The following is a 26,364-nucleotide window of genomic DNA, read 5'->3' on the forward strand; positions in this document are numbered from 1 at the left end:
TGATGCTCTGTGGGATGTGATTGATGGGCTAGGTGGAGAGTACTGATGATCTCTGATTATTGCATTGGCATCGTGGATGATCAGACACAGTTTATGATGCTGTTTGGTGCGTCAAAGCAGCGCATGTAGATCATGTATTTAATTGTTCCAATGCGCACACGACGGTGTTCATCGATCGGGGACTGTGCTGTATCCACCATTTCAGCATTGTTTTCCTGAATTCGAGCTAGGAATTGTGTTTTATTTGTCAGATTTCTAGCATGCGCGGATGGATCTGTTTTGATTTTTGAAAATTATCATTGTATTGCGTATATGTTGTTCAGAAATGGTAGAGAGAGATATATAGAAGCTTCCATGCTCATAGAATTTTTGGATGTAGGGAGAAGCTAAGCATCTCGAATAGTTTTCAACTTTGATATTTCTTTTTTTTTGTCTACATAAGCATTGATTGAGTTCAATTATCTAATTGATTTGATTTATTCTATTGATTTACTTTTATTCTTGAATTTCTATATTAAAGCATATATTGTAGGTCATGAAATTTTGTCACTAGTCACTATATTGAAGCATAACTGGTGAAGAAATTTGAGAGCTCTAGATGCTTGCACCCTAGTGAAGATAGACAAGATTGTCATCCTTAGTTTAATGCATTTGAACTGATGGAAGGTTGTACATTGACACTATTCTATCATCTTCTCATCATGTGACTGAGCAAATTAATTGTTTCTGCATTCTGAACTAATTCGGCCTATGTGCTTCGTTTTGTTTCAAACTCTAAACTACATTAGGTTTGGCAAATTACATCATACGTATGGTTATTCCAGGATTGCCGAAATATAGGGAAAATGTTGGATTTTGTGATACCGGAATTGATGCTCGGTTTATCTAATGTTCAAAGAAGCCGTTAATTTGATTATGCTATGTTATACTTATCCCTATATTCATGAGGGTTTGTTTGGTTTAGAGGGGATTGAATAGTATTGGAGGGGATTGGAAATCCTCCTTGATTCCCTCTAACCCCCATCCCCTCAGGAGGGTTCTTAGTGAAAATCTTAGTTTGTGTATGTGTATGATGTCTTTTGGTTGTAAAGGGACTAAAGACACCATTTGTCTGTTTGTCAAGGTTTCTAGTTCCGGTTACTTAGTAGAAACCACAAAAATCTTGCCAAAATAATCTAAATCTAGGTTTTTGAAACAGAAACCAGCTGAAACATTCATTCTTTTGCAATGCAAGGGAGAATCCATGAAAGCTTAGGATTAGGTTTCTCCTTGATTCTAACGTTAAACATTTAAACAGAGATAGAAACTTTGTTCCGCCGGATGGTTTTTCCAGAAATAGAAATAGTAGTAGAGAAACATTTCTTTCGAGGCTCTGAAATGGAAAATGGTTTTCAAGAAACTGAAAACCTACCAAATGCCACCTAAGAGAAAGCAACAAGGAATGGAGATCATGTTTGGCTAAACAAACTTATTAGTATGTATATATTTATAATAGTAGGCAACTCTGTGATTAGCAGTAGCCAAGCTGTTGTTTTTCTGTTAGCAACTAGTTAACAAACTTCCCAAATAAGATGAGTTCAGATAATGTAAATTTACTGGTAAAAGATTAACATATCATTTTTAAGAACTAACAAATCTTTTTATAAAGCTAGCAAAATATGGTATTAATGTGATCAAAATATTAAAGGAAATATCCTTTTCTAATTGACCCTCGATGATTTCAGTTGCAGTTTGTCAAACCGAATTGTCAAATCTATATGGATGGATCCCACCTCAACGTGGGTTCCTTGCCCTTCGCATAATCGCTTTACACGAGCCAAGTGACCGAGTGAGCAGTTAACCGCCCTTTCCTCGCCAAAACCATCCAAAGTGGCTAGGATACATAAAGACATAACCGCTTGATGAAGCCTAACTTTACTGCAGCAGAAATGCAGTTCTTGCATTTAGGACGAACAATTCCGAAGCAAAATCCACGTAAAAAAACATTTTGGTAGCTTTGAGTAGAGAGCTAATCAAATGATATGGAGTATGGTAATGGGAGATTACCGGACCTCGAGCCGAGTAATTACAGCTGGGCACCCTGTCGGCACAACGGGAGCTGGCTCACAGGAGCAGTGGCAGCCCGACACTGCAGTGACATGCCTTATTGGTCAGTACAAGTGCGTTTCAGATGGCAATCTGTCCCGGGCAGTGAAGCTGACGCCGCATGTGGCCACAATTCTCATGAGCCAGGGGACCGGAGTGAGGTGGCACCTTATCACACCCTCTTGTGCGTGAGTGTGAACTGCCAAGGCCGGACAGATCCAGATCATGCACAAAAACATCATGCTTTTAAATACAAGCAAAATTATTATTTGCCCGTTGGTATTAGGAATTTAGGATAATCATCTGGAAGTGTGATTTCTTCTCGTTGTTCGGGCATGCAACAGTTGACTGACTGACTGACTGATCAGACCAGGAAAGTCAAGTCCAACCCAAACCAACACAGCTTTTTTTAAGGTTCAGAGAAAAAGAGCGGCCCGATTTTGAGAGTAGGTTCGGTGTAGGTGCATGGAAATTCTTACTACGGTGCTAGCTCCTCATCAATAAAATGTACATGCATATGCAGGAAAACTCGGCAGTACTATGCTTGCAAGCCATTCACGGCAGAAGCACTGAAACTCACCCATAGCTGCCCATGCTCTGAAAAGAGCCATTACCATCTGCAGCTACGAGTGGACAGGAGGTGACTGCAGGAGGCAGCCCATGCAAGAAGACAAAGGAAGTAACAACACAGGATGGGGAACCGGCGCCCTGAACAAGAAAAAAGCACAATGTTTGAATGAATGAACAACCATCTTTCTTTCATCAGTACCACACTAGAATCTCGTTCAACATACAAGTAGTACACAATGTAGAGTAAATCGTCAATCAGCGGGACAGAACCATGTTTGATTACAGGAAGTCCGACAAAAGTGCCTTTCAACTCAACCAGTTGTTCCTGAACCGAAGGACTTCACAATGGTGCTTACTCTTGCGCCAAAGCTTCTGGAAGCAATCTTCTTCCCTGGGACATGGAAGGGGTTCGAGACAGCATCTACATATGCAGCATGGAACTTCCTGAAAAACTGTGCAAATGGAGATGGAAACAGTTACACAAATCTTTTACCTACATAGCAGAGGTAAGCATAAGCATTAAATCACATGTAAACTAAAAATGGCTACACAATCTCATTTCAGTGTATCCTCAAAAAGATGAAACAGATCATCTAGAATTTCTCAGAGAACACTTGCTTTTCAGTGCTTGACTGAGAAACTGAACAGCTGTATTCTAACGCAGATATCTCTGTACTACCCAGTGAAATGAAATATTATGGATGATGTATACATGTTCAATACATATATTAACATGTTTCATTAAAATATGGTAAAGCTAAACTATTTAAGAGCTTACATTTCTGGCATCTGCATCTTTGACATCAAGATCAGTCGTGACCATGATAAATTTGACCTTCGTGTTTGTCAAATAGCCATACCTGCACACAACAGATCATCATAATTAATCAGTTGGTTTGCAATTGGCAGCACAACATCAAGAAGGGCTGTGCATTCAGCAGCAATAGTTTGTTGGGCAACAAGGGGACACATAAATATTAATTGATAACCATTGTTTAAACTTATTTTTGAATAATCCAAGTACAAACATTTCTGAACATAGAAGCAATAGATTTTGGAAGTTTAAGTAATTAATGGAGGCAGATGTCATCAAACAAATTAGGCAAATTAGGCAATAACTAAATTCTGGAAGATACTCACACTTTGTAGTTCTCAGTTGGGTACAGAAGACCCAAAAATGTCTCATTCAATGTAGGCGCACTCCTTTTAGGATTGTTTACTGTCAACAGAATGAATGTAGAGACAATTAAGAAAACAAATACTATGCATGTCGCAAACCAAAAATGATATCAGAACAGCACTCGGAAAAGGTTGATGTTTGTATCCAACACAATATGCGAAAAAACTACACGAACTAAGACTAGTATGATGATATGGAAGCGATCAACACACTCGTCCGTTTTAATAATCTAGACAAGTTTTTGTCCAACTTCTCGCAAAGCAGGTTTGCAAAAAAAGGTAATTGCAAGTTTTTGTCTGCATATGCCACATGATTTTAATCTGCTCCCTTAGTTGGATCGCTTTGATTCCAGTACACAGACAATAGCAAGACTATATTTTGATTCCTCTGTGGTGATCCAGCTCCAAATTGATCTTCCAATCAACTTCAAAGTAACAAGCGCACAATTTTTAACGAACGTGACCTTCTCCACAAATCGCAACTGATGAAAGCTAAGCAGAAACCCCAGCTACTCACAACGCGCTAAAACGAAGGCCACTAGATCTGGACCACGATGTGCGGCCGGAGTGGCGCGCGGGTAAAAGATGCTTAGCTACCTCGCTCGTCGATGACGTCGAGGGAGCAGTGGACGATGTGGTGGAGCTTGAGGGCGTCGTCCGCCTCCGTGAAGCTCTGCAGGTACAGCGGGTTGTTCTGCACCACCAGGGGAGACAGTAAAAGATGAGATTTCTACTCAGTTCCTGTGGCGTCCGCGGAGAGATTGCATCGGATCAGATCTGCACGATCCGACGCAAGGGGCGAGTGAGCGTGGCGGGGTTTCCTGACCTGGTGTCCGACGACGGCGACGCAGACGATCATGTTTTCGCCGGGGAGTGGAGCGAGTCAGTCGCCGGAGAGCAGCGGAGGCAGTGGCTGCCGGACGGCGACGGCGTCCCCTCCTGCGGAGTCTTCAGACCGCAGGACGCAAGGCTGGGGCGCTGGGCTGCCCGGTTCAGTTGGTCGATCGGGCCCGTGTGGGAGTAGGGAGACGACCCAACGAGAGAAGGATCGGGCGGCCCACGAAAACTCGCCCCCCAAACTGCACGAATCTTGACGCAGTGCCACACCCCAGGCTCAGATTCCACGACACTTGAGAATGCAGTCTGGCAGGTGATAAACCATATTTTCATAGATTACGAAACTAAAATGTACTCTGGCAAGTGGCAAACAATATTTTCACAGATTTTGGAACCTGCCTCACAAAGAGATAGAATCAATCGACATGATTACAGAGCAAACCATGAACAATGGCATGCCAAGTTCAACCAAATTGGCAAAGTAGGATCACGAAGAGTGTCGCTCTTGCATCAACCGTAGTGCTTATTTTTGTCAACCTTTGTGTCCATGTTACAAAAAATCAGTGTGGCGTTTTGCCAGAAGCTCACAGAATAAGTCGAGTTCCACATGTCACATAAGAGACATTTGCTCCAGGGGTTTCATTTCATCCATGACCAGATACAAATTTAACAAACGCATCTGCAGCACCAAACGGCAGCACAAGTACTTTACACCATTTTTCGTCTTTGACCCACTGCAGGATGGCCCTGGAAGGTGGATCCTGGATGCACAATCTCCCAGAGCGTTGTGACGGAAACACCTGAAGAACAGACACAGAAGTGATAGCGACAGTCAGCAAGAAGCAATTAAGTACAAGAGCTATGAGGAACTTCTCTGTATCCAGCGCACTTCAATGTGAACTTTAAAGCAGTGATTTTATAATTGACATGACATGGGCAAAAGAATTTTTGAGTTCTGGATATGGTACTGCACACGACAAGAAGCTCCCATATGCCATATTGACCAAACAGTAGAAAGTAATACACATTATCCTCTTCCAAGTATGCCCAAAGGGATCATAAAGCATTAAAATTCGTTGATAAAATTTATGCGCGCATAATTTTTACGACTTGAAAAGATGAATAGCCAATAGCATATGTTTACCAACCCTGATAAGCAGTAAGCAGTTAAGTGATCATTATAGTCCCCATGGTGAATACTGGTGTCCAAAACATGTTAAGCACACAACTTCATCACAACCAAGTTACTACTGAATCCATTAGGCTCTGGTCGTGCTAGCAGCTCATACCCATAGCATCTGCATAAAAGGGATAAAATTGGCCAGTTGGATAAAGGTTGTTGGACATCAACTAAGTAGTTCCAAGGAAGCAACATATAGACGTCTGGAGCATTGCTATCACCCAAAGATAATTGCTATAGAAATCCACTCAGTCATGGAGAGTACCGTGTAAGAGGACAGATTGCAAAATGACAGAATCGCTATCAAAGCAAAGCAATTGATTTGTTGCTCTCCAATTTCATGTTTCCAGAACATAATCCATCTGAACAACACCATTATTCGACAGGGACTTCCAAAAATTAAACAACAGCCAGTGTGAAGGCATCAAATTTTGCACTGATCCTAGAGTTTGCAGAGGGGAATCCGAGTCGGTGGACGGACTCACAGCTCAGCTCTTGACGAGCCTCCAGCGGCTGAGGGCCCTGGCGATGGGCGGCGTGAGCGCGATGGTGATGGGGACCCTCACGGGGAGCAGCGCCTTGTTGCAGAGGAGCGCGAGCGTGAGCGCGCCGCCGCTCGACGCCACGAGCTCCATCGTCCGGTTGCGCGGCGGCCGCTCCGGCCCTTCTTGCAGGACATCGCTGGGCCTGGGCGGCAGGGCGGCGTCGCGCAGTGCCTCGTCGCTGGCGGCGGGGCCGGGGGCCGGGGCGGGTGAGGCTTCCCCGCCGACGGCGACGCCGGGGGAGATGCCAAACCTGCGGAAGACGGCTTCGACGTCGACGTTGTTGTTGATGGCGACGTACAGGCCGGCGACCGAGGCGCAGGAGACGGAGATGTGGACGCCGACGGCCACCTTGCCGTACTTCTTCACGAGCTGCTTGATCCGGCCCGAGAACGCCATGGCCGCCGCGGCTGCCGCCGGCGAGATGGAGGTTTATGATTTGGGGGCGGCGCTGTGACGGCTAGGGTTTTGGTCGTTTGCGTGGGGTCGGATCGGATCGGATCGGATCGGTAACGCACGGATGAGGCGAAGGCGCTGGATGGATCCGAGAAGCGACCCGCAAGTTTTTCTTTCTTGGAAAACCAGGCAACCGTTCCACACGGAGTCAGGAAATTTAGTTTAGGACTCAAATCAGTCATGGAACCACACATGGAGCTAAGCAACTTTGAACACACCTTATGTCTATGTCAAATATAAAATTATTTACTTATGAAAATCCTTGAATTTTGCATATACTAAGAAGTTCTAGAAAATAGGTAATACAATTATATTTCTATTCTTTACAAGACTAAACTTAAACAGATAAGCATGCTAGCATCACTGTCGGAGGAATTTTCCAGCCGGGTGGCGGAATGCACCGGCCTAATTCTAGTTTAAGATGAGTTTGGGGCAAACCAAGAAATGCTAGATCAAGAGACGTACGAATACGGAAAGCACACAAGGGATTGAGAGTGGTTCAGGCCGCCGGAGCGTGAAACCTTATGTCCACTGTGTGTTGTATTGCTTGTGAGGCTGTGAGACTCTAGGACTTAGGAGAATCTGTCAGATTTGTGTTCTAACGCGCGTGCTCTCCCTTTTATAGGCTCAAGGGGGGCGTGTACACTGAGTAGGGTCCCGATAGGTGGACCCGACGATATATTAAATAATGTACACATCGGAGCCTTAAATGCCTCGGATTCTGAGATCTTCCTCATCAGCCTCCGTACGAATCCTCCGTCTGGATTTGGTCTTGTGCTGCCTCACCTGCGCAGAGTCTGCTGCGAGTAACATGCACAGTGAGAGATGTGCTGACACTGTTGTTGGGTCACAGTTCCCGCTGACATACAAAGGAGTTATGTTGACCTGCTGTGCTGTAGGCTCCGCGCGTCCTGTGGCAGCGCACGCCGCGGCCCTCCTGCAGCAGATCATAATTACCCTTTGCTCACGCGCGCGGCGCTGTGATGTGACTTCACACCGTCCGTCTGCGGACACAGTGTGGTGATGCGACGCGCTGCCTCGGTAACAGGCGGATTTACCGTGGTATCAGCATACCTGCCCAACGTGTCAGTGGGCAGCCCATGCCCTGTCTCGGCACGCGCACCCCACCTACTGGCATTTAATGCGGTAGTTGGGGCTAGCTTCCCGTAGAAGGCTAGCTGCCACCGGACACGTAGCGGAGCTGGTTTAGCGGCCGTTTCCCCAGAGGCACGCGGCGGCACCGGACCTCTTCCCCGGTGGGAAGGGAGGTCCGGGTCGCCAAGGTTGGCACAGGCGCGTAGGCTCTCTGGGGGTCCGGCTTCCACACGTAGGGGCCCGGACCACCCCGCGGTGGACCGGGCCGGCGGTAGCCGTTTCTATGCATCTTGTCCTCGTGGGCACATGGAGGCGACGGACCTGCCAGAGCACGGGGGAAGGTCCGGAGACCATGACCCCAGCTGTGAGGTCCGGACCGTATGCCTCGTCATCCAAAGGCTTAGTGTGAGGTTATGGATAATCTCGCGCCCCTTAGGTTGGACACTGTAGCAGGAGGTACCTCTGTAAGTACCGACAATTATCATTACTATATTAGATGAGTTATGTTTCATTTTGTATGGGATGTAAGAGAATGATTTATAGATTGAAATATAATTCTAGTTTTTCTAACATGGTGGAAAGCACGCTGGTGTTTAATTGTAGTTTTAACAAATAATATTTCACAACAGCTTAGGTAGTATGAAATTACACCACATAGTGAATGATGGTTTCGGTGGGGTCCATGATCTTGGAGGAAGGGTAAGAAGACCCGTTCTCTTTGTCAAAACTTGTCTTATTTATTTTCCTTAAGTCTCCGTCTATTATACAAGTGATTATGAGCATAGCAAGTCAGCATACAGTATCCTCATTCCTCTAAACGGCATCTAAGGCTATACGGTTTTCAAAATGTTAGAGTATGGAGCTCAGCTTCATAAAACATAGTAGACATTCTCCGAATTTGAGAAAAGTGAGGCTATAACTCCAACATGAATAGAAGCTCCTAGCCAAATAATGTGTATTTAAAATTTATATAAAACTTACAGTGCACCTTTCAAGTAAATAATCCTCAAGGGTCAAGTCAAAATCTAAAATCATGGGAGACATTGTCATATTTATCGAATTCGTTTCTTGCTAGTTCACATAATATGACCTGTATATGTTTTGATATTTTACTCTAACCTACCTAAAGTGACAAAAATGGTACAAGCAGAAACAGGACAGATTGGCCAAGCCTGGAGCAAGAAAAGGAATACAAACAAATACCTAGACAAAACACGTTGTTGATCAGACAGTAAAGCAGCTAAGGTACAGATCATCCAGGGAAAATCAAGACAAAAGCTGGATAACTTTTCTAATGAACACAAAATAAAGTTGGTACATAGCTGACCAGTACCTTTCAAAAAAAAATACATAGCTGCCCAGGCACATGAAAAAAATAGGAGGGGAAAAAGAAAAGAAGGAGCACTAGGAAAACTTATCCATCCACAGCCTTCCTGTGGGCCACCGCCCAGGCCCCCGGTATACCGCCACCACCTCCACCTGTCCCTCCGCTCCGCCCGTCGCCGTCGTTTCCACGGACTCTCTCGGTCTGTCCTCTCCCATTCCTCGCCGTTCCAGAAGCCGCCACCCTCTCCTCGCCCGCCGCGCCGCGCCACAGCCGCCGTTCGAGCCTAAACCCCAGGGAGGCCCAATCCAATCTGTCCGCATGGCCTTCGCCAGCTCGCTCCTCCCCGCTCCTGTCTCCCGCGTCCGCGCGACCACCGCGCCGGAGCTCGCCGCTTTCCCACCCGCCTGGAAGGGAGTCTCCCTCGCAGCCGCGCGCCGCTGGGGATCCCGGCACGGAGGTAATCCCTCTCCCCTCATTCTGGTCTCTTAACTCGAGTTCAGGAGCTGTGCTGTTTCTTTACGCCTCTGATCGGTGCGCGCGGCCTGCTTGTGGAATGGGATCTCTTGACTAGTTGACTGTAAGAAGGAACTCCCGGGACGCGTTGGTGATGCAACTTGTTTGTAGAAATTCCTGAACGAGGAGTCGTCTACTCATCTGGAGATACTACTGTCCGTACATCGTAGCTCATTTGTCAGACTGGAAGTGGCTCAAGTGTGGAACCCAGTAGTTGAATAGCCGTTCTTGTACCCATCATGTATGTGACGTCCAAGCTCAATCAAGCATCAGGTTTTATTACCTAGCTGCAAGGCCGTGCTTTTCTGCTTCCCAGCAGCTCGCGATGGTCATCATGCTTGTCTTTTTGCTGCACCGTGCTATATTGTTCAGGCAGCACGCCCTGACTCCAACTGCACACCTTAAGTTGGACTTTGAAGGAGTGCTAAAGAAATTGCAAACTAGAATAGCAATGTAGTGTGGAATTGTTAATTCCATCTCGAAGCCATTTCTACCAGTCTTCTTATTTTTTTTAAAAAAAAAGTGATATAGAGGATGACTTGGATAATTGAACCGGTCGTACAATGATTTCATATCCAATCTTCATTGGGTCAGCTTTTTCTCAATCCGTGACAGTATTGATAAGGCAGTGGTAAAAGAAATATATAGAATTGTAAGCCTGTCACTATAGTGTGTCAAGTTCATCTCTTTCCGGTCAGAGTTTTTAGTTGAATAGTTAACCAAAAACGCTTTATCTATCATAGTACAGGGATTCCATTCCAGCAAATACATAAGGTGAACTAGTTCACCCTGACTCCAGAAAGATAGGTCATAGAGTATGAATGTATGTTACTGTTTTTCTATTTTGACAAGAAATGGCTTGGATGGAAATTATTTTTTAATGCTGAAAAACCACGCCCATTTTGTTTTCTTGCTTTGGTTCCTATAGATAGAAGAGCATTGTTATTATTGCTTCCCATGTGCTTTAAATATTTCATGGGCCTAAAGGTACTAACTTTTAGTATTTATGTCGTTTGGATAATCAGTGAGGGCCGAAGTGAATGAATCTGGAAGCACTTTGGCTGTTGATGCTCTCTCACAAGTTAAACATGTTCTGCTTCCAGTCACTGATCGCAACCCCTACCTTTCGGAAGGCACAAGACAGGTTCATCAGTTTCTTCAAAATACTTCAATGGGTTATCTGTATTTCTAGATAATTTCTTACGGTGGATGCAAAACAAGTAAGATATACTCCCTCCGTTCCAAATTATAGGTCGTTTTGGCATTTCTAGGTGCATAACGGAGGGAGTAGGCCATATAGAATTTATAGACAACCACAGCTCTTTTACTATAGTCACTGCAACAAGTGAGTTGTAATCATTTCTGATTTGCATCACTTCAGCACCAGACCCTCAGATCTGGTGGCTTGATTGGCAGTGCAATTTTATTTCATGCATTGCATGTATAGAGTGATTGTTTCTGTAAGAAAGATTTGTTAGCTTCCTTTCCGGAGTGCCTTTTATTTTGTTGACTTATTTTGTACACTCCTTACTTTACCTTCACTGGCACTCTTACCTTTCTTATTGGTTGAATGATGCATCAGGCTGCAGCAGCAACCGCTTCTCTAGCTAAGAAATATGGAGCAAACATTACTGTAGTTGGTATGATCTCATTCTGAAACATAGCATTCTTCTGGTGTTGTGAACTTTTTCGTCCTCACAGCTTAAGACTAATATATTCTGAATCTGCTGTTCATTTAAGTTATTGATGATAAACCTAAGGAGTCATTTCCAGAGCACGATACGCAGATGTCAAGCATCAGATGGCATCTCTCAGAAGGTCAAGCCATTGGGAGCTGGCAGCACTATTAATTCTTGCTATTTTGTTACTGTAATGATGACATCCCTGCTTGTGTGCAGGTGGATTTACGGAGTTTGGACTGATGGAGCGTCTTGGGGAAGATAGGAAACCAACAGCAATCATCGGGGAGGTCGCTGATGAGCTGGAGTTAGATCTGGTTGTGCTAAGCATGGAGGCAATCCACTCGAAGCATGTTGATGGCAATCTGCTGGCTGAATTCATCCCATGCCCTGTTCTGCTGCTCCCGCTCTAATATGCACATTCATCTGATTCTGAACATGTCATGCTTTTGAGGCAAATGGTCTGTTTTTCTCTTTGAAGATGTTTGATTGCAGCCTAATGTCCGGACATGATGCATTTGTTTCAGATGTTCAGCTGACATGGTTCGGTTTGACTCTTGATTATGTGAATATTTCTAGAAAATCAGAATGACCCTTTTTAAGTCTATCTGTTTCCAATTAGTATGATTGAACAGAACCCAGAGAATCTCTTGCCATAGAGAAATGTCAAAAATAAAATGGAGGACAAAGAAAAGGAGAAAATAAAAAAAATGTGGAGATGCGGGGTATGATCCCCGTACCCTTCGCATGCTAAGGCTAGTCGCACCGTCCCAGCGCTAAAGGAGTCTGTAAACAGGGCATGGTCCGTATGGCCCATCGACCTTTCCAGATTCTTTCCATGGAACGCTGCGGTCGCACCCCGTGTATTTTAATCTGCATCTCAACGAAACCAACGAACAAAGCCGGCGCGAGAGGAGAGGCTGCGGTGAAGAGGATAGCATTCGTCTCCGCCAACACTGGGTTTGCCGATTTACTGTAGCGAACGGAAGCATTATTTAGTGTCATATACAGGTACACGGTGCAGGAGTTTTATCGGTGGATTTGCAGTTCAGTGGCGTGTGGCGGTCCGCGGTGCGAGTAGCCCGTGCGGACTCCAGTCAGCCCCTTCACGCAAAAGAAGAAGAAGAAGAAAGCACGTCAATTGCACCAGAGATCGAGCTCCTTTCCTACCGCCGGCCGTTCCACAGTGCTGACTTCTCCCCAGCAGTGCGGGCTTCTCTGGTGTGTGGCCGCCGCCGGTGTGGTCTCGTCTTAGAACGCAGAGCGAGGCGCGGTCCGGGTCAGTCAGACGCGTGGCCTCCTTGCGGCTTCCTCTGGCACAGCCTGTGCGGACCTTTCTGCACCACCTCTGCGGTTCCCCCCGCCTCCGGCAGGACCGGCATTCTTGAAGCCATATCATTTGGTATGAAAACAAACATTTTAGTTTCTATAAGGGGACTGTATTTGATATGCTGAAGATAACGTCCGAATATGTAGCGCAATTTATCCATTCATCAAGAATTATGGGTCTGCTTAGTTCCCCTCCAAATTCCAACTTTTACACTCTCTCTCCATCACATCAATTTTGGGACACATGCATGAAGTATTAAATGATGTAAAAAAAAATAACTAATTGCATAGTTTAATTGTACATCACGAGACGAATCTTTTTAGCCTAGTTAGTCCATGATTAGATAAAATTTGTCAAATATAAACGAAAGCGCTACAGTATCACCGGTTGTAAAAATTTGCAATCTAAACAAGACCCTTATAAACCAGAGCCGCAATTATGTCCGGCCGCTCCTTCCGATGTGAAATTGGTGTGCGTTCTGGATTGCAGGCTCTCGCTGCAGCGTCCAGCAGCAGCCCCTGGATCGACGATCTCTTGAGCAGCTAGCCTCGTTCTCATACAGAGCAAATTGCTGTCTGCGGAAGTTCGCACCGTCGCCGCCCGCCGTGCGTCTTCCGCACGCCCACGTTGGACAGACGAGGGCGGCCGATCGCGACATCGGAGCCGGCGAATCGCTCGATGTCCTTGCCGCACATGAACCCCGATGAATTTCCTGTGGAAGTGGAACGGACGAGTAAAGAGCTGATTCTAGGGTTTGAGGGGGCAAGGGATGAGATGGATACTGCGCTTGCCTTTACGGGAGACGCGGCGGTCATCGGCGACGGCGATCGCCGAGAGAAGCGGAGACTGAGAACCCAAACGCCAAACGGATGTAAATTTCTGAATGGATGTTTTCTATGAAAACCCCTGTTTCAGTAAAACTTCTAGATCAGGGATACTGGCGGACGCGGCCGGCTAGCGGCGCCGACGCCGTCGTTGTACATCCAGATCCAGCGTCCCTGTTGGACGTGCGAGGACGGGTCCAACTTCACCGCCTCGGCCGGCGACAACGAGCTCATACCGGGCGGCGGCGAAGGGCGTCGTGCCGGACAAGATCCAAGGGCGCTCCGCCCTGGAGGTGGCCGGCCACGGGGCGCGCACCACCAGCATTGCGGCGGGAGACGCGGTGCCGGGTGCCGTCCAGATAATGGCGACGTCCGGCGTGAACGACCGGGGTGTTCAAGGATGCCGCTGAGATGTGCTGTGCGCCTGGAGGCCGCGGCGGCGGCGGCGGACGGCGTCGAGGTGCTTTCTTTCCCGTAGGCGATGCCACGGCATCTCCGTGGGCGCGGCGACATGGTAATCGTGAACTCCAATCATCCTGCGACGCCACGGCCAGGGGGCGGTACGCTCATCCAGGAGACGGTAGCCTGCAAGATTGTCATCTGCGGCCGCAGCGTCGAGCTCGAAGCCTAGAACTGCAAATAGCAAGAGAACAAAATTGGGGCAATCGGTCCAAGGAGCAGGCAAGGATTTTTACCATCTCATTTCTAGTTGTTATATATAAATCATGGGCCTGACAATATTTCGAACTGGTGATAGCATCCATCCATCCATACGATTAGATGCACCAGATGACCGTAATGTTTGCGTTATGCAGCGCAGCGCAGCTGCTAACTGCTCGAGCAAAAGAGCACCCTCCAAATAAAATACGGAAGGAGGTAAAGGAGCTGCTGGCGACTTCTGAACATCAGAACATCTGATGTGTTTGCAGCATGACAGATCGGGTGCTCGGTACAATGTTCAGAGAGTTAGACATTGATGTTCGCGGAATTTACTAAATTTTCTCTCATTATTCTAGAGTTTGTAACTTTTTTTAGGACAGTTTGTAATTCAGTTGATATACTCTAAGCGGCCAAGGGCCCGAGTTGATGTCTTCTGCTGTAGCAAGAGATCAATAGCGTTTGTGAGGCCAGGAAACGATATGCAAGTTACATCTGAGCATCACAATAGAATGATGTGTTTTCTAAATCATATGTAGTTATCTAAAAATCGTAACATCACAATAAAGAATTCTAAATTCAAAACTTCATTCCAAATAGAACCAGGGAACAAGAATTCTTGTGCAGCTTTAATCAACTAAATTAGCCGCTTGCTCTTAAAATGAAACCAAGAAGCGGCAACTGAAAGGATTTGCACCGGTCTAGAAATCATCATCATCTTCCTCGGCCATATGTTTTGCCAGTTCTTCCTCCTGCTGGAACCTCTCACGCCTCTTCTCGGCACTCTCCTTTTCCTTGTGAGAGTTCGGAGGGAATCTTAGCGCCTTGACCGCCTCATTATGCATGTTCAGGCAAAACGCGATCCTGGAGTTGAAAGCTATCTGTGGCTCGTTAGTTGAGTAGACATCGCCAGTCTCCTTCGACACCATACAGCCGTTGGCATGGTCAATGGTGGCATCAATTGCCCCATCCCTGATGGCCTTGGCTACAATGCTTTCAGCATCAGCGACAGGGTTCTCAGAGTCCAACCTCAGCTTCTTGGCAATATCAGCAAGGGAAATCCTTGAGTATGAGATGCTGATGTTACGCAATCCAGTCCGGATAACATTGTGGCGCAGCCTCACTATCAAATTCCGGGTCCTATCTGCACTGAAAGTGCTTGAAAATTTATCTGCCACAGATCTGAATAGCTCTAGGTCACCAACTCGGACAGCCTAGAGAGCACCCACGAAAAAAATAATCAGAACCTTCAATATTCACAGTGCGCAGTATTTCCTAGAGTTATAAGAAAACTTACATTTGTAAGCTCAAAATAGGGTATCAAAGCAGCTTTCATTCCTTTCTGCATGAAAACAGTTCTCTCTGGAATCTCTCCTAAGAGCAGCCTTACAATAATGGCCCATTTGTTGCACTGGATCCGAAATCCTCGAGCTGTAGTGGGTGCCTTTCTAGCAGCTTGCAAAAGGCTTTCTTTAGCATCAGTGTACTCCAACTGAATTGTCCTTATTTTGCCCAAGTAAAAGAGATACCGGCAGAACTGCAAGGGTACACTAATATTTCCATATGATAGATGAAACGATATCTTATTCTGGATATATATATATATATATATATATATATGAAATCAAATAGTCCACCAATTACCAAGAGTCCAAGACATATACCACGTACAATTCAATGCACAGCATATCAGTATGACAAAACATCAAACACACAAGCTCATTAATTACCTGTTGATTGGAATGTGCTTCAAAACGAGGCGCCTTTGACCTAAGCTTCTCTGCCTGGTCATACAAGTTGTAGTGCAGGTAATTGCGAAGAAGCAGATTGAGAAGAGTTTCCTGTATTGGAAACAGAAGTTAATTCCAACAAATTTGATGATATTTAAAAATTAAGACTGCTATGGATTGAAGATTAGATTATCAAAACAACCTGACCAAGCTCATCATGGTGTAAAGTCGCCATTCTGTGCAATGCCAGGAGAGTCCTGAAATGCATCAAATGTATGTGAGGCAAACCAGAACACTACAAAATCGTAAAATGTGCTTCCAGGTACCTAAGAAATGCCGGTAGACAATTAGAGAATGTTTGTTTGATCATTGCTTGATAGAAATCTTGAGTTCAAATTAACTCACCCGCGAATCTCAGCAAGGGTGTTGGTAAGCTCATGGACATATGAGTAATAGGAGTACAGCCTAGAAGCCAAAACATCAACTGTTCTCCTGTTCAGACTCTTCAGACGAGCAATGCCTGCGGAGGCACATGTTTTAGCCTGGTAGAAGAAAAAATCAAATTAGTATGTTCCCAACAAATAACAAAGTGGACAAAAATCCCAGACATACCTCATCATATTTCTTATTATCAATAAGGAAAATAAGCACAAGAAGGTAACAATAAATTTCAATCTCAGGAAGACCATGCTTGATTGAAACTTGAGCTGTTGGAGCTGCCGTATCAACATCCATTTCACTACCATCTTCCTAAAAAGAGTAACACCATTCAAATATCAATAACCTCTGGAAAGAGTAACACCATTTCACTACCATCTTCCTAAAAAGAGTAACACCATTCAAATATCAATAACCATCTTCCTAAAGCAATGAGCTTCAAAATGATCATTTTGAACTGAAAAGGGTTATAGTATGAACTATCAAACAGGAAGCAGAATAAAGGAACCTAAAGTTTCGACAATGAGAAGAGACTGGGACACATTTCAGTTTCACAAAATAAGCAGTTATTCAGCTCTAATTCTGCATTACCCAAAAAAAAATGTAAGCTTGCTTTGGAGCACCAATCTATATTACAATTTCCTCAACCCTACCGAGAAGAGAAGTAATCCCGAGCACATAGCAACAACAAATTATAAGACAGGGAAATTCAGCGTCTATTATGTCAATGTATCAGCATATAATAGCAAAGGAATCAGGACACCAATACAAACGAATCAGCAAATAATAGCGTCAATTATGTCAATGTTTAAAAGCACATCACCGTGTGTGTCGAATTACAATAGAGTATTATCCTTACTTAGCAGGCAGTGCCAGCATAAAACACAAAATCCAGTGCCAGAGTAGAAGTACCTTGGGCACAAGGGCGGAGAGGCGGGCGAAGGCCTCCGAGGAAGGAGGCAGCGCGAAGGCCAGGAAGGCGGCAACGTCCCGGGCGGCGAGGCGGCGGCGGAGGGCGATGGTCAGGCGGACGGCGCGTGAGATCCGGCGGACCTCCTTGCTCAGCGACCCGGCCTCGATCACCGACGCGATCTCCTTCAGATCTGCACGCACCAGGGGCGCGGGCAAGCGTGAGTCGCTGATGTCTCGCGTCCTCGCGGGACGCTGGAGTCCGGTGGAAAAACGCTAGGGTTTTGGAGGGAGAGGTGCGCGAGGAGAGAGGGTGCTCACGGTGGAGAGTGGACTGCGCGGGCGCCGGGGGGTCGCTAACGGCGGCGGGCGCGGCCTGGGAGTCGTTCATCTCGACGTCCTCCGGCATCGTGGCGTCGGCGACGAGGTCGAGGAGGGCGCGCGGGGAGATACTGGGTGCCCGGTGGGGGTGTTGCGGAACAAACTCCGAAGCCTTGCGGTTTTATTTTATTTTTATTTTCGTTTTCTTTCTTTGCGACTCGGACTTGGACACTAGTTCAGGTGCCCCAGCCATTTTCAAATTCAGTGTCTACTAGTTTAGACCTCAAATTTGCCAAACACAAACGTATCTCATGTCTGCATGCATTCTTCATTTTTTACGGACGAACTGATGAGGGCCAGGAGCCCATAACTTATGTATCATACAAAATCGCATTCAAAACCAAGCGCAGAGAGTTTTATCGGAAAACAAAAAAGACAGTTTCATCTTTGAAAGCCCTCTATCACATATTCATCTGTGTCTTTCAGATGTATGTATATTTCGAACGAGCTGTGCTCATGGTACGCATCCCATTGTGCTGCGTTTTTTTTCACTTTTTCCAGAAAAAAAAAGGTGGATTTTCACACCGTAACCAAAGACACTACCGCTAAGTCCCAAGAAACCCACAAGATTTTTGTTCTTTTTAAACGAAGATTTTTATTATTAATCCAATTGTTGTAATCTTCAGCATAATTTTACCCGTCTGACAGTGTGCCTTAAGGGTCTTCTAGGTTTATAACGCGACACTTACGGGCACTGCAGAGGACCTGAAAATTTAGCTTACATTTCGAAGACGGAAGTGTGCGCAAGGCAACCAGTATACACCACCAAAGAGAAACTGATGAAACACGAGCTTCTGAATTGAACTTTGCATTTCAAAGACAGCACCGTACAGAGGCGCCCACATTCCAACAGGGAAGAAGACTTCGTTTTATATTAAAAAATAGAAAGAATGCCCTGCTCTAAACCTTTACGAAACTACAATTAGTTTACGACATCTACTGGAAAGGAGGAAGCACTGTAAAGACGCTACCCTACAAGCCTAGTCAAATATCAAAACCTGGCTGCATTCCGACAGTGAATGTCAAGCTTATACCAAGTATAATGTTAACTGACAACAACACATGATACATCTTCATATTTGGAGCAGGCATCCAACAAACAACCAGTCCCAGACTGGGACCAAACAGCTTACGCACCGGCCGCTGCAGCATGCACCACACCGTTCACGTTGCCACCGCGTCCTCTGCCTCTGGACGGGCCTCTCCCGCGGCCACGACCTCGACCACGACCTGGTTACCAGTTGCAACAGATTAACGAGTGCACTTATACAAACTATTAAAGGAGAGGGAAGTTGCCCACCTCGGCCCGGAGCAGGAACAGGTGCCTCATCATAATAGCCTCCATCCTGTTGGTAATCAGGCTGGCCACCGTAGCCACCTCTCCTGCCGCGACCTCTGAAACCTCTCCCTCTTCCACGGGGATATCCGTTGCCCATGTACTCAGGGGCATGATCCTCCTCTCCCCAACCACCATCAGCATAGTCATTGTATCCATTTCCTGAAACTTAATATGTAAGGAACAATTGCAAATCCAGTATGTTTAGTCATGACCTGATGATTTACTCAGTGGCAATGGGTCTCACCACGTCCACCTCTTCCCCTTCCCCTGCCTCGCCCGCGGCCTCGGCCACCACGGCCCCTCCCTCGGCCACCAGGTGAATGTGCATCTACAATTTCAGTTAAATGAATTATGAGGCCATACAGAATTATCATAATGTTAATAATAAACATCAAAAGTGAATCTTGCACGATACCTTCATCATTATCGTACTCAACCAAAGGCTTCACCTGATCAGCAGGCAAAGGAGTTTGATATCTGCCCAAACAATTAATTCAACATATGATAAGAATGCATGCATCCCGAAATACTAATTTGCTATTTAATTACGTGATGCAACAAGGTACGAGTTCATGCTACATGTGACCACCCAGAGATTGCTAAAAACACTGGCACAGAAAATCAACAAATACAGTTAAAAAGAGTGCAATATGCATACCCGACAGAGGATGTGTCCAGCTCCTTCTTTGAAAGAGTTATAGTGATCATAGAGACATGCCTTGTTGTCTCAAGCCTGAGGAGGGATACAATCGTTACTCGTTAGGCTTCAAAATCATAGAGTTCACATGGAGATACAGCACGATCCTGAAAACGAGAAAAGAAGTCACTTACGGAAGTAGGCCTTCCTCCAATGGCTCCCACATATCAGTAATATCAGTAGATCCAGTGGTCGTATTCTGATGGAGACCAACAATCCTCCTCTGCACAGTAATTATAGTAACAAATAATTAGAATCAAGTTACAAGTAACATTTGCAAGCAATAGCCACCAGAAGTACCTTGATCAATTCTGCGATCATGACAGTTTTGTTGATAGCCCTTCCCATGGCCTTGAATACAACCTCATCGGAACCCTTGTCCTTCAAGTAAGCAATATTATGTTACAACACATCAGGCACACAACAAGAATATAACGTAAAAGCAAAAATGTCACATAAAATTTGGGCATATAAAGATAGTGTTAAAGCAAATGGGCATGCACAGATTAAGTATTCAGCAACTTTCTCAAAGAAGAAAGTGAGAAACACAAAGTCTCTACAATGCATTTCCCATGTTTCAAATTACCCCAAATAAGCAACTATTAGACAATTAAAAGAAACATGATTAAAGGGCACTGGGTCCTAAAGGTGGACCAAACGACTAAAATGGCAAAATGTGGACATAATGGTATTATCAACATCAACTGCATAATGAAAACAGCATGCCAAGTACCAAACTGCACAACTAAAACAGAAGCAATTAGACAGTGCCGACAAGACAAGCTACTTCAGAGTGACAATTAAATGCATCATATGTTTCGTTTTTAAGTGGTGCATCACATCACAGACATTGCACTCCTTAAATTTGCCACCATATATTCTATATCTTGTCCGATATTCTATATCATATTTAGCAAAACATGCTTTGGGATTCCATGGAACGCATCAAAAGCTCTTGCCCTTGCCTATAATGCAGCAAAAGTTGACAGCAAAAATGCATTGGTAAATCAGGCAACTACTGGCAAACCAATCGGCAATTGCAGTGTAATTAATGGGGTGGGATGCCATAACCAGGACGTGAACAAAGCCTAGCATTTCTTAAATCTAAACATAACAACTTCAGAGCCCGAAACATAACAACTTCTAGCACCATATCCTACCGAACAAAGCATTGAAACCAGATGCGTCCTCCTTTTCACAACTCTAGTTGCATTAAAAAAAAGAGGCATGCTTTATAGTGCATGTCACAACAACCCGTACGGCCCAATCATACAGCTTACTACCTTTTAATCTAAGTGGCCAGTCATCGCTGACCACGCCACCAACGTACTACAAGTCGCGCACGCTTTATGGCGCTAAGACAAGAATTCAAAAAAAGCGCAACGGCATTGAAACTTGCTACAGTCCTCGACTGAAGAGAGGGCAGTCGAGCGAGCGAGCAGGTGTGGTACCTGGAGCAAGGCGGTGGCGTAGGTGATGTAGTTGCGCATCCTCCCCTGCGTGGTGATGCGGATCTCATTCTCCTTGATGGGCGCATCCTCCCTCGGCTTCTCCACCCTCTGGTACCGGTCCATCCTTCTTCCGCTTCCCTTTCGCTGCACGCACTACTCAACACAATGCGAGGAGAGCCCGCTCAGATCCAGGATGCGAGAGCGGGAGAGCGGCGACTGGGCGAGCGCGAGCGCGGAGGGGAGAAATATAATGGAGTCGGGCCGCGGCCCGCGCGGTTGCCAGTCGTGAAGTGGGGGCGGGCGGTTCCCGGCGGTTACCTGGTTGGGGTCCGGGAGCCGGCGGTTGCGTCCTCGGCTCGCTGGCGTCGATGCGGTGGTGGAGGAAGGTAACCGGCGGGTGAGGTGGGAGGAGAAGGCCTTTATACGGCCGCCTCCGTTCGGGCCGGGAAGGGGAGCGACCGGGTCGGCCGCCTGCCGCGCGTCTAGGGTTTTGGAGGCTGCAGTTACGGAAATGCCCCTGGACGTTGCGGGGTTCTTCGGACACTGGGGATGCCGTTTGGACGAACGGATTTCGGGGGACGGTGTCGGGATGGAGGGCTGGGATTTGTTTGAGCAAGTGCATGGGCTGTGTGGGCTTGTTGATGGACTTCGATTTGAGCCCAATGGGCATCATTGGTTGTTTGATGATACTCGTTCAAACAATTTTGCTTATGATTTTCCTTTTTTGTGAAATTTTGCTTATGATTTTCTTCTTGCGGCTCAAGGAAATACAGTTTTCAAATTCTTTTTGTGAATTCGGTTTAAAACGGAATTACTAAAAGAAGGAAACGATAAAGCTCAACTCGTGAAAGAATGTTGAAGAAATCAGTGTTCGCATTCCAGACTTTCAGCACCATAAGAATAAATGGACAAGAACAGCATACAGAACCGATATGAAGCACATGCCAGCATCATTATTCACTTATTCTATAGTCAATACAACCTCAAGTTACCTATATATGTACAGCCACCACGACATAAACACTCGGTGGAGAAAAAAAACATCACAAAAGGTACAGTATGAACGTGTGAAAGTAGAACAAAAATGGCCTATGAGGCTATGAGTCATCCCGTGTCCTAATATCCTGTAATTCCTACAGGACCCAAGCCAAAAGAATGTGGTCCTATACCTCTACACGTAAATCAATATGAGGTAATGAAACTTTAGCTAAATCTATCATATCTGTATATTTTGTTTCAGAAGACCGACATGTGGAATTTGAGCTGATCAAAGAATGGCCAAGAACAGGAGAGCGGCGGCGATGAAGATGTTTGTGTTGAAATGCAGCTTCAGCGAAGAACTCGCTGAAGGCTGCAACACGTTGACTTGGGTGCCATTCGGTGAAGCACCTTTGGTAGCTTCAGGAGTGTAGCTGTTCGGTCCCATTTCAGGCTTCGGAGGAACAGCAGAAGTATTTGAGTTCACAGGAAGGTTACTCGAGTTGTCCACGCTGTAACCTGATAACAACAACAACAACATGTAAGGGCATCATTCTAGTTTCGAGGTTAAGCACATTGGATCTGAAGAAGCATCTAGATAGGTGTGGAGGTGCTTACAATTAAAATTTTTCCAGCCCAAGACCTTCCTCTCTCGATCAAACACAATCTTCAGCCCAGACATAAAATTCTCTGCACCAAAAAGTGACCAACAAGGGTAAGAAAATTCATAATGCAAGATATGCACAAAAGAACATGTATGTCGAGCATTTAACATCATACAAAGAATCCATTTCTATGGTTTATTTAAAATGAAGCAGCATACTTGCAGAATTTTCAAGGTGCTATGTAATAGGACCAAGCATCATTAAGTTTGAACAGAAAGTCTAAGACTTTAGAATGCAGAGGCACTTACCCCCTATTAAGTTAACACCTTCACTCTTCATCATAGCCAAGCAATAGCCAAGTTGATTCTGAGAAGTAGATGTAAATTTACATACTCACCATACATGGATAAAATTAAATAAATAGAGATAGGTGTTAGTTCTATCTTACAGATGCAGGGTCCGTTATAGTAATTATTGGATCATTGACAGGAAATACGCTTCCCCCTTTTGCTATCAGACTTATATTGGGAGGATTGATAGATCCCTTTGGACTGGAAAATGCAGCAACATATCCATCAGGCATAAACAGATAGCAGTGCATGGAGATGTATCTATGAGGGACTGTTAAGAGATGAAAATACCTTAAGGTGTAGCAAAATTCAAAGGGTAGAGAAGAGTCAAGTTGGGTTGGCTTATCTTGGACTTGTGAATTGAACTGATTAAGAATGAACATATGTAAGAACAGAACCATTGTGAAAGATGGAGTTCTGAAAAGCACTCCTAATTAAACATAATACTTACACTGCTAGTGATTTCAGTGTACATAGGATCGGACAGAGCTGTGAAAGAGGTGCCAGAGTCGACAATAGCACTAAACTTAGCGTTAATGGATTTACTTCCCACCATAGCACCAGTGATGCTTATGTTGTAATATGGGCTGCAGAAAGAAGGTATACCGACATGAGGTTGATGAAGAGTTTCTTGTTTATGAAATTTGTGCCGTAGGAACATACTTTTGTTTATAAATATTTAATGGGGTCTCCTGCTGGTCTGAGCTTCCAGTGTCCCCAAAATTGATTCTACCATGTCCATCTTCTCCAAAGCACATTGAGAAGGAATTGGCAGCAACTCCTTCACTTGCTAGCAAACTTGGAACTGATTTACTGTCCATACCAAGCCCAAGCAGACCATTGGGCGCAGCACTGCCCAGAAATGAACCTGTCTGAACCTGTCCACAACTGAACCATGCACAAAAGATTCAGAAGACTGAAGTATAAGAATGAGCAATTTCGGTTATGGGGGTGTATCATAGAGTACATACCCGAATGTTATGGGGGCTGTAACAACTTTCGGTTGTCCATACTCAGTTATCAGGTACAATAGATCCTCGACTAGCACACCTGAGGACGACGTGTTATCAGACAAGTATTCGATATTGTACGGGCAGCTGTTGCTTGCTGATTGGCACGCGCTCTGCTTATCACACAAACTGCTACTGCAAGGGACCTTTCGGCTAGTACTCGACTTCTGAGGGCTGTACACGTCGAATTTCAAATTCTGCAAAATTTGTCACACGCACACAAACACAATGAGTTAGCAAGAACACAAGGCGCAGACACGAGGCATGTACAAATTGGTGACAGTCAATAGAAGCACGACGACACTACTGACTTTCTTCTGCAAATAAAAGAACCACCTTATCTTGTTCAGGACAAGCAGTGTGTGCTGATATAGGACCATAGAATGGGCTATTTTTTAAGCCCGGCAGGGTCCCAGCTCAGGCTGTCGTTGTTCTGGAAGATTTCCAAGAATCACATGACACATGCCGTGTTTCCACAATTTTTTTCTTTTCTCGAAATATGCCCGCATGATCATGTAGTAATCTCGGAACAAACTCTACCATGCACAAACTTTTCAATCTTTGTAGAAGAAGCAACCTGATGTTATGCCAATTGCCATCATCTTACCAAGTTACCAACAACATGTTACCCTAACCCCCTAACTCAGCTGTAAACATAACAAGGAGTAGAGTAGACGTCAAGAAGATGGAGGAGCAGTACGTACCCCGTAGTTGGGGGAGACGAGCGGGGCGCACTTGATGCAGTCGCAGGGCACCCAGAAGAGGTCGCTGCCGGTGTCGAGCGCCACCAGGAACGTCACGTTCGGAGTCCCCAGCGCCACCACCGCGTAATGCAAGCTGCGCAACCAGCACCAACCACCACCCGGCTTTAGCCCCAAAAGCAAAAAAGACACAACAGCTAGCACACACAGCGCAGCCCCCCGGAACACTAATGATTCCAATCCCTCTCCCTGATTCGAAGCTAAGCCACAGAGACGACGACGACGGTAATTGGTAAGCAAGCTAGGAGAGCAAGCGGAACAACGCACTCACAATCCGAAATCGTTGAGCCGGTAGGTGTCGTTGCCGTCGGCGAAGGCCACCTCCCCTCCCCCGGCCGCGCTGGAGGCGAGCAGCCGGCGGCGGAGGTCGTCGTGGCCGGCCAGCGCGGCGTAGTACCCCGGCGTCCCGCGCAGCGGCGCGCGGTGCCCCGCCCACTCCCGCACGGTCGCCGAGTACCGGTGGTGGACGTCCAGGCCCAGCGCGTCCGCCGCGGACGCGGCCACGGCGGCCAGGAACACCGCCCGCACCCACGCCGCCGCCGCCATGGGCAGGCAGCGAGCGAAGCAAAAGGCGAGCAAGGAAAAGGAAAAGAAGAAGCTTTTGCGGCTCTGGAAATGGAAAAGTTCCCCCAGCGTCGGGCGTCGGGCCGCTATTTATCCGGGATTCGGCGCCCGGGGTGGTAGCAGGAGGAGGAGAATGGGAAAGAGAAGGAGGGCAGGCCGCGCCGCAGGGTGTGTGTACCTGCCGCCTCCGACTGCGAGTGCGAGGTGGCCGGTTCGGAGTCGGAGGTGGTGGGCAGGTGGGGTGGCCGGCTGGGTTTTCCCGCGGGAAGGGTGGGTGGCGGGCCCCGCCGGCAGAGAGCGCCGGGGGATTGGGCCATTGGCGTCGGGCGTCATGCGTCAGTGCGCTGGAAGCTTCGCTTTGGACTGCTGCCTCTGCCTCTGCCTGCCGCGGCGTGGTCGCCGGGTCCGCCTCCGCTCTTTTTCCATCGTGATTTCGGTTTCGCCTTGTGTTTTTTTCAAAAGGGCCGGTCGGGGGGGACCGGCGTCCGGTAATGCCCCCGAGGTCGGAGCTGGAAAGGGCGGCGCCGCCCGGCCTCACCGGGGATCGATCCTTCGGTTCAGACCGCGAGCGCGAGGCGTCCGACGCGCCCGGATTGGATGCAAGGAAGTTCAGGTTCTCGGCGCGTCGCCTTCGTCGCGATTACTGCTGGGATGGACGCGCAGAAGCAAAAATGCAGCTCGCCGGCTTGGGCGTGTCGGCGCGTCCACCGCGAGCCCCGGTGGCTGGATGAGCGAACGAACGTGTGGGTCATGGGTGAGTAGGTGTGTCTGGGTGACCGTGATGTTTTCGGATAGGCAACGGATGGCACGCACGGGTATGGGTCAGGTGTCCGTATCGCTCCTGAGATATTTCCCTTCTGGTACGCCAGGGCTCATA

At 46.4% G+C, this 26,364-nt stretch overlaps 6 protein-coding genes across 7 annotated transcripts; 1 reads left to right on the plus strand and 5 right to left on the minus strand.

Moving 5' to 3' along the window:
- Positions 1 to 2,816: 2,816 nt before the first annotated feature.
- On the minus strand, positions 2,817 to 4,841 carry LOC112881888 (trafficking protein particle complex subunit 2-like protein). The gene is made up of 5 exons (XM_025946796.1): positions 4,661 to 4,841; positions 4,432 to 4,528; positions 3,796 to 3,874; positions 3,434 to 3,515; positions 2,817 to 3,107 (listed from the first exon to the last, which is right to left on the minus strand). Exons 1-5 carry the CDS (start codon positions 4,691 to 4,693, stop codon positions 2,967 to 2,969), a joined length of 432 nt encoding a protein of 143 aa, XP_025802581.1. The 5' UTR covers positions 4,694 to 4,841; the 3' UTR covers positions 2,817 to 2,966.
- Positions 4,842 to 5,144: 303 nt separating this feature from the next.
- On the minus strand, positions 5,145 to 7,079 carry LOC112881944. The gene is made up of 2 exons (XM_025946878.1): positions 6,337 to 7,079; positions 5,145 to 5,471 (listed from the first exon to the last, which is right to left on the minus strand). Exon 1 carries the CDS (start codon positions 6,790 to 6,792, stop codon positions 6,340 to 6,342), a length of 453 nt encoding a protein of 150 aa, XP_025802663.1. The 5' UTR covers positions 6,793 to 7,079; the 3' UTR covers positions 5,145 to 5,471; positions 6,337 to 6,339.
- Positions 7,080 to 9,413: 2,334 nt separating this feature from the next.
- LOC112881500 lies at positions 9,414 to 12,068 on the plus strand. Its single transcript, XM_025946213.1, has 5 exons — positions 9,414 to 9,728; positions 10,810 to 10,928; positions 11,367 to 11,424; positions 11,525 to 11,602; positions 11,683 to 12,068. The coding sequence occupies exons 1-5, from the start codon at positions 9,590 to 9,592 to the stop codon at positions 11,874 to 11,876; spliced, it is 588 nt and encodes a 195-aa protein (XP_025801998.1). The 5' UTR covers positions 9,414 to 9,589; the 3' UTR covers positions 11,877 to 12,068.
- Positions 12,069 to 14,770: 2,702 nt separating this feature from the next.
- Positions 14,771 to 17,848, minus strand: LOC112882650 (probable 26S proteasome non-ATPase regulatory subunit 3). 2 transcript variants are annotated; one of them, XM_025947745.1, is made up of 8 exons: positions 17,673 to 17,848; positions 17,355 to 17,545; positions 16,617 to 16,754; positions 16,410 to 16,546; positions 16,207 to 16,261; positions 16,005 to 16,115; positions 15,572 to 15,811; positions 14,771 to 15,488 (listed from the first exon to the last, which is right to left on the minus strand). In XM_025947745.1, the coding sequence occupies exons 1-8, from the start codon at positions 17,758 to 17,760 to the stop codon at positions 14,976 to 14,978; spliced, it is 1,473 nt and encodes a 490-aa protein (XP_025803530.1). In that variant the 5' UTR covers positions 17,761 to 17,848; the 3' UTR covers positions 14,771 to 14,975. The 2 variants fall into 2 exon arrangements, with proteins under 2 accessions (XP_025803530.1, XP_025803531.1); XM_025947746.1 differs by lacking the exon at positions 17,673 to 17,848 and having other exon boundaries at positions 16,617 to 16,824; positions 17,355 to 17,478.
- Positions 17,849 to 18,524: 676 nt separating this feature from the next.
- Positions 18,525 to 21,698, minus strand: LOC112881598 (eggshell protein 2A). The gene is made up of 9 exons (XM_025946375.1): positions 21,538 to 21,698; positions 21,220 to 21,372; positions 20,069 to 20,149; positions 19,903 to 19,991; positions 19,730 to 19,804; positions 19,487 to 19,548; positions 19,316 to 19,399; positions 19,033 to 19,230; positions 18,525 to 18,962 (listed from the first exon to the last, which is right to left on the minus strand). Exons 2-9 carry the CDS (start codon positions 21,340 to 21,342, stop codon positions 18,862 to 18,864), a joined length of 813 nt encoding a protein of 270 aa, XP_025802160.1. The 5' UTR covers positions 21,343 to 21,372; positions 21,538 to 21,698; the 3' UTR covers positions 18,525 to 18,861.
- Positions 21,699 to 22,142: 444 nt separating this feature from the next.
- Positions 22,143 to 25,889, minus strand: LOC112881597 (aspartyl protease family protein 1-like). Its single transcript, XM_025946374.1, has 10 exons — positions 25,195 to 25,889; positions 24,867 to 24,999; positions 24,124 to 24,359; positions 23,816 to 24,040; positions 23,604 to 23,739; positions 23,444 to 23,517; positions 23,251 to 23,353; positions 23,111 to 23,168; positions 22,816 to 22,887; positions 22,143 to 22,716 (listed from the first exon to the last, which is right to left on the minus strand). Exons 1-10 carry the CDS (start codon positions 25,467 to 25,469, stop codon positions 22,487 to 22,489), a joined length of 1,542 nt encoding a protein of 513 aa, XP_025802159.1. The 5' UTR covers positions 25,470 to 25,889; the 3' UTR covers positions 22,143 to 22,486.
- Between the last annotated feature and the right edge of the window lie 475 nt (positions 25,890 to 26,364).

This window comes from Panicum hallii, chromosome 2 (assembly GCF_002211085.1).
Source record: "Panicum hallii strain FIL2 chromosome 2, PHallii_v3.1, whole genome shotgun sequence".
Lineage (NCBI taxonomy): Eukaryota > Viridiplantae > Streptophyta > Magnoliopsida > Poales > Poaceae > Panicum > Panicum hallii.

Bases quoted from the DNA above. Each gene is read 5' to 3' on its own strand.
- LOC112881888 (XM_025946796.1), bottom strand. From the start codon at position 4,693: ATGATCGTCTGCGTCGCCGTCGTCGGACACCAG. The intron at 4,529-4,660 runs GTCAGGAAACCC...CTGGTGGTGCAG, and splicing joins TCGCCGTCGTCGGACACCAG to AACAACCCGCTGTACCTGCA. The intron at 3,875-4,431 runs GTAGCTAAGCAT...TTCTGTTGACAG, and splicing joins CGACGTCATCGACGAGCGAG to TAAACAATCCTAAAAGGAGT.
- LOC112881944 (XM_025946878.1), bottom strand. From the start codon at position 6,792: ATGGCGTTCTCGGGCCGGATCAAGCAGCTCGTGAAGAAGTACGGCAAG.
- LOC112881500 (XM_025946213.1), top strand. From the start codon at position 9,590: ATGGCCTTCGCCAGCTCGCTCCTCCCCGCTCCTGTCTCCCGCGTCCGC. The intron at 9,729-10,809 runs GTAATCCCTCTC...TTGGATAATCAG, and splicing joins CTGGGGATCCCGGCACGGAG to TGAGGGCCGAAGTGAATGAA. The intron at 11,603-11,682 runs GTCAAGCCATTG...GCTTGTGTGCAG, and splicing joins CAGATGGCATCTCTCAGAAG to GTGGATTTACGGAGTTTGGA.
- LOC112882650 (XM_025947745.1), bottom strand. From the start codon at position 17,760: ATGCCGGAGGACGTCGAGATGAACGACTCCCAGGCCGCGCCCGCCGCC. The intron at 16,262-16,409 runs GTGAGTTAATTT...GATGCATTTCAG, and splicing joins ACCCTTGCTGAGATTCGCGG to GACTCTCCTGGCATTGCACA. The intron at 15,812-16,004 runs GTAATTAATGAG...GTACCCTTGCAG, and splicing joins AAGCACATTCCAATCAACAG to TTCTGCCGGTATCTCTTTTA.
- LOC112881598 (XM_025946375.1), bottom strand. From the start codon at position 21,342: ATGGACCGGTACCAGAGGGTGGAGAAGCCGAGGGAGGATGCGCCCATC. The intron at 19,992-20,068 runs GTACTTCTGGTG...ATTACTGTGCAG, and splicing joins TGATCGCAGAATTGATCAAG to AGGAGGATTGTTGGTCTCCA. The intron at 19,549-19,729 runs GTATGCATATTG...TTGTTTGGGCAG, and splicing joins CTGGACACATCCTCTGTCGG to ATATCAAACTCCTTTGCCTG.
- LOC112881597 (XM_025946374.1), bottom strand. From the start codon at position 25,469: ATGGCGGCGGCGGCGTGGGTGCGGGCGGTGTTCCTGGCCGCCGTGGCC. The intron at 24,360-24,866 runs GTACGTACTGCT...CAAATTTTGCAG, and splicing joins TCGTCTCCCCCAACTACGGG to AATTTGAAATTCGACGTGTA. The intron at 23,169-23,250 runs GTAAGATAGAAC...TCTACTTCTCAG, and splicing joins CTATAACGGACCCTGCATCT to AATCAACTTGGCTATTGCTT.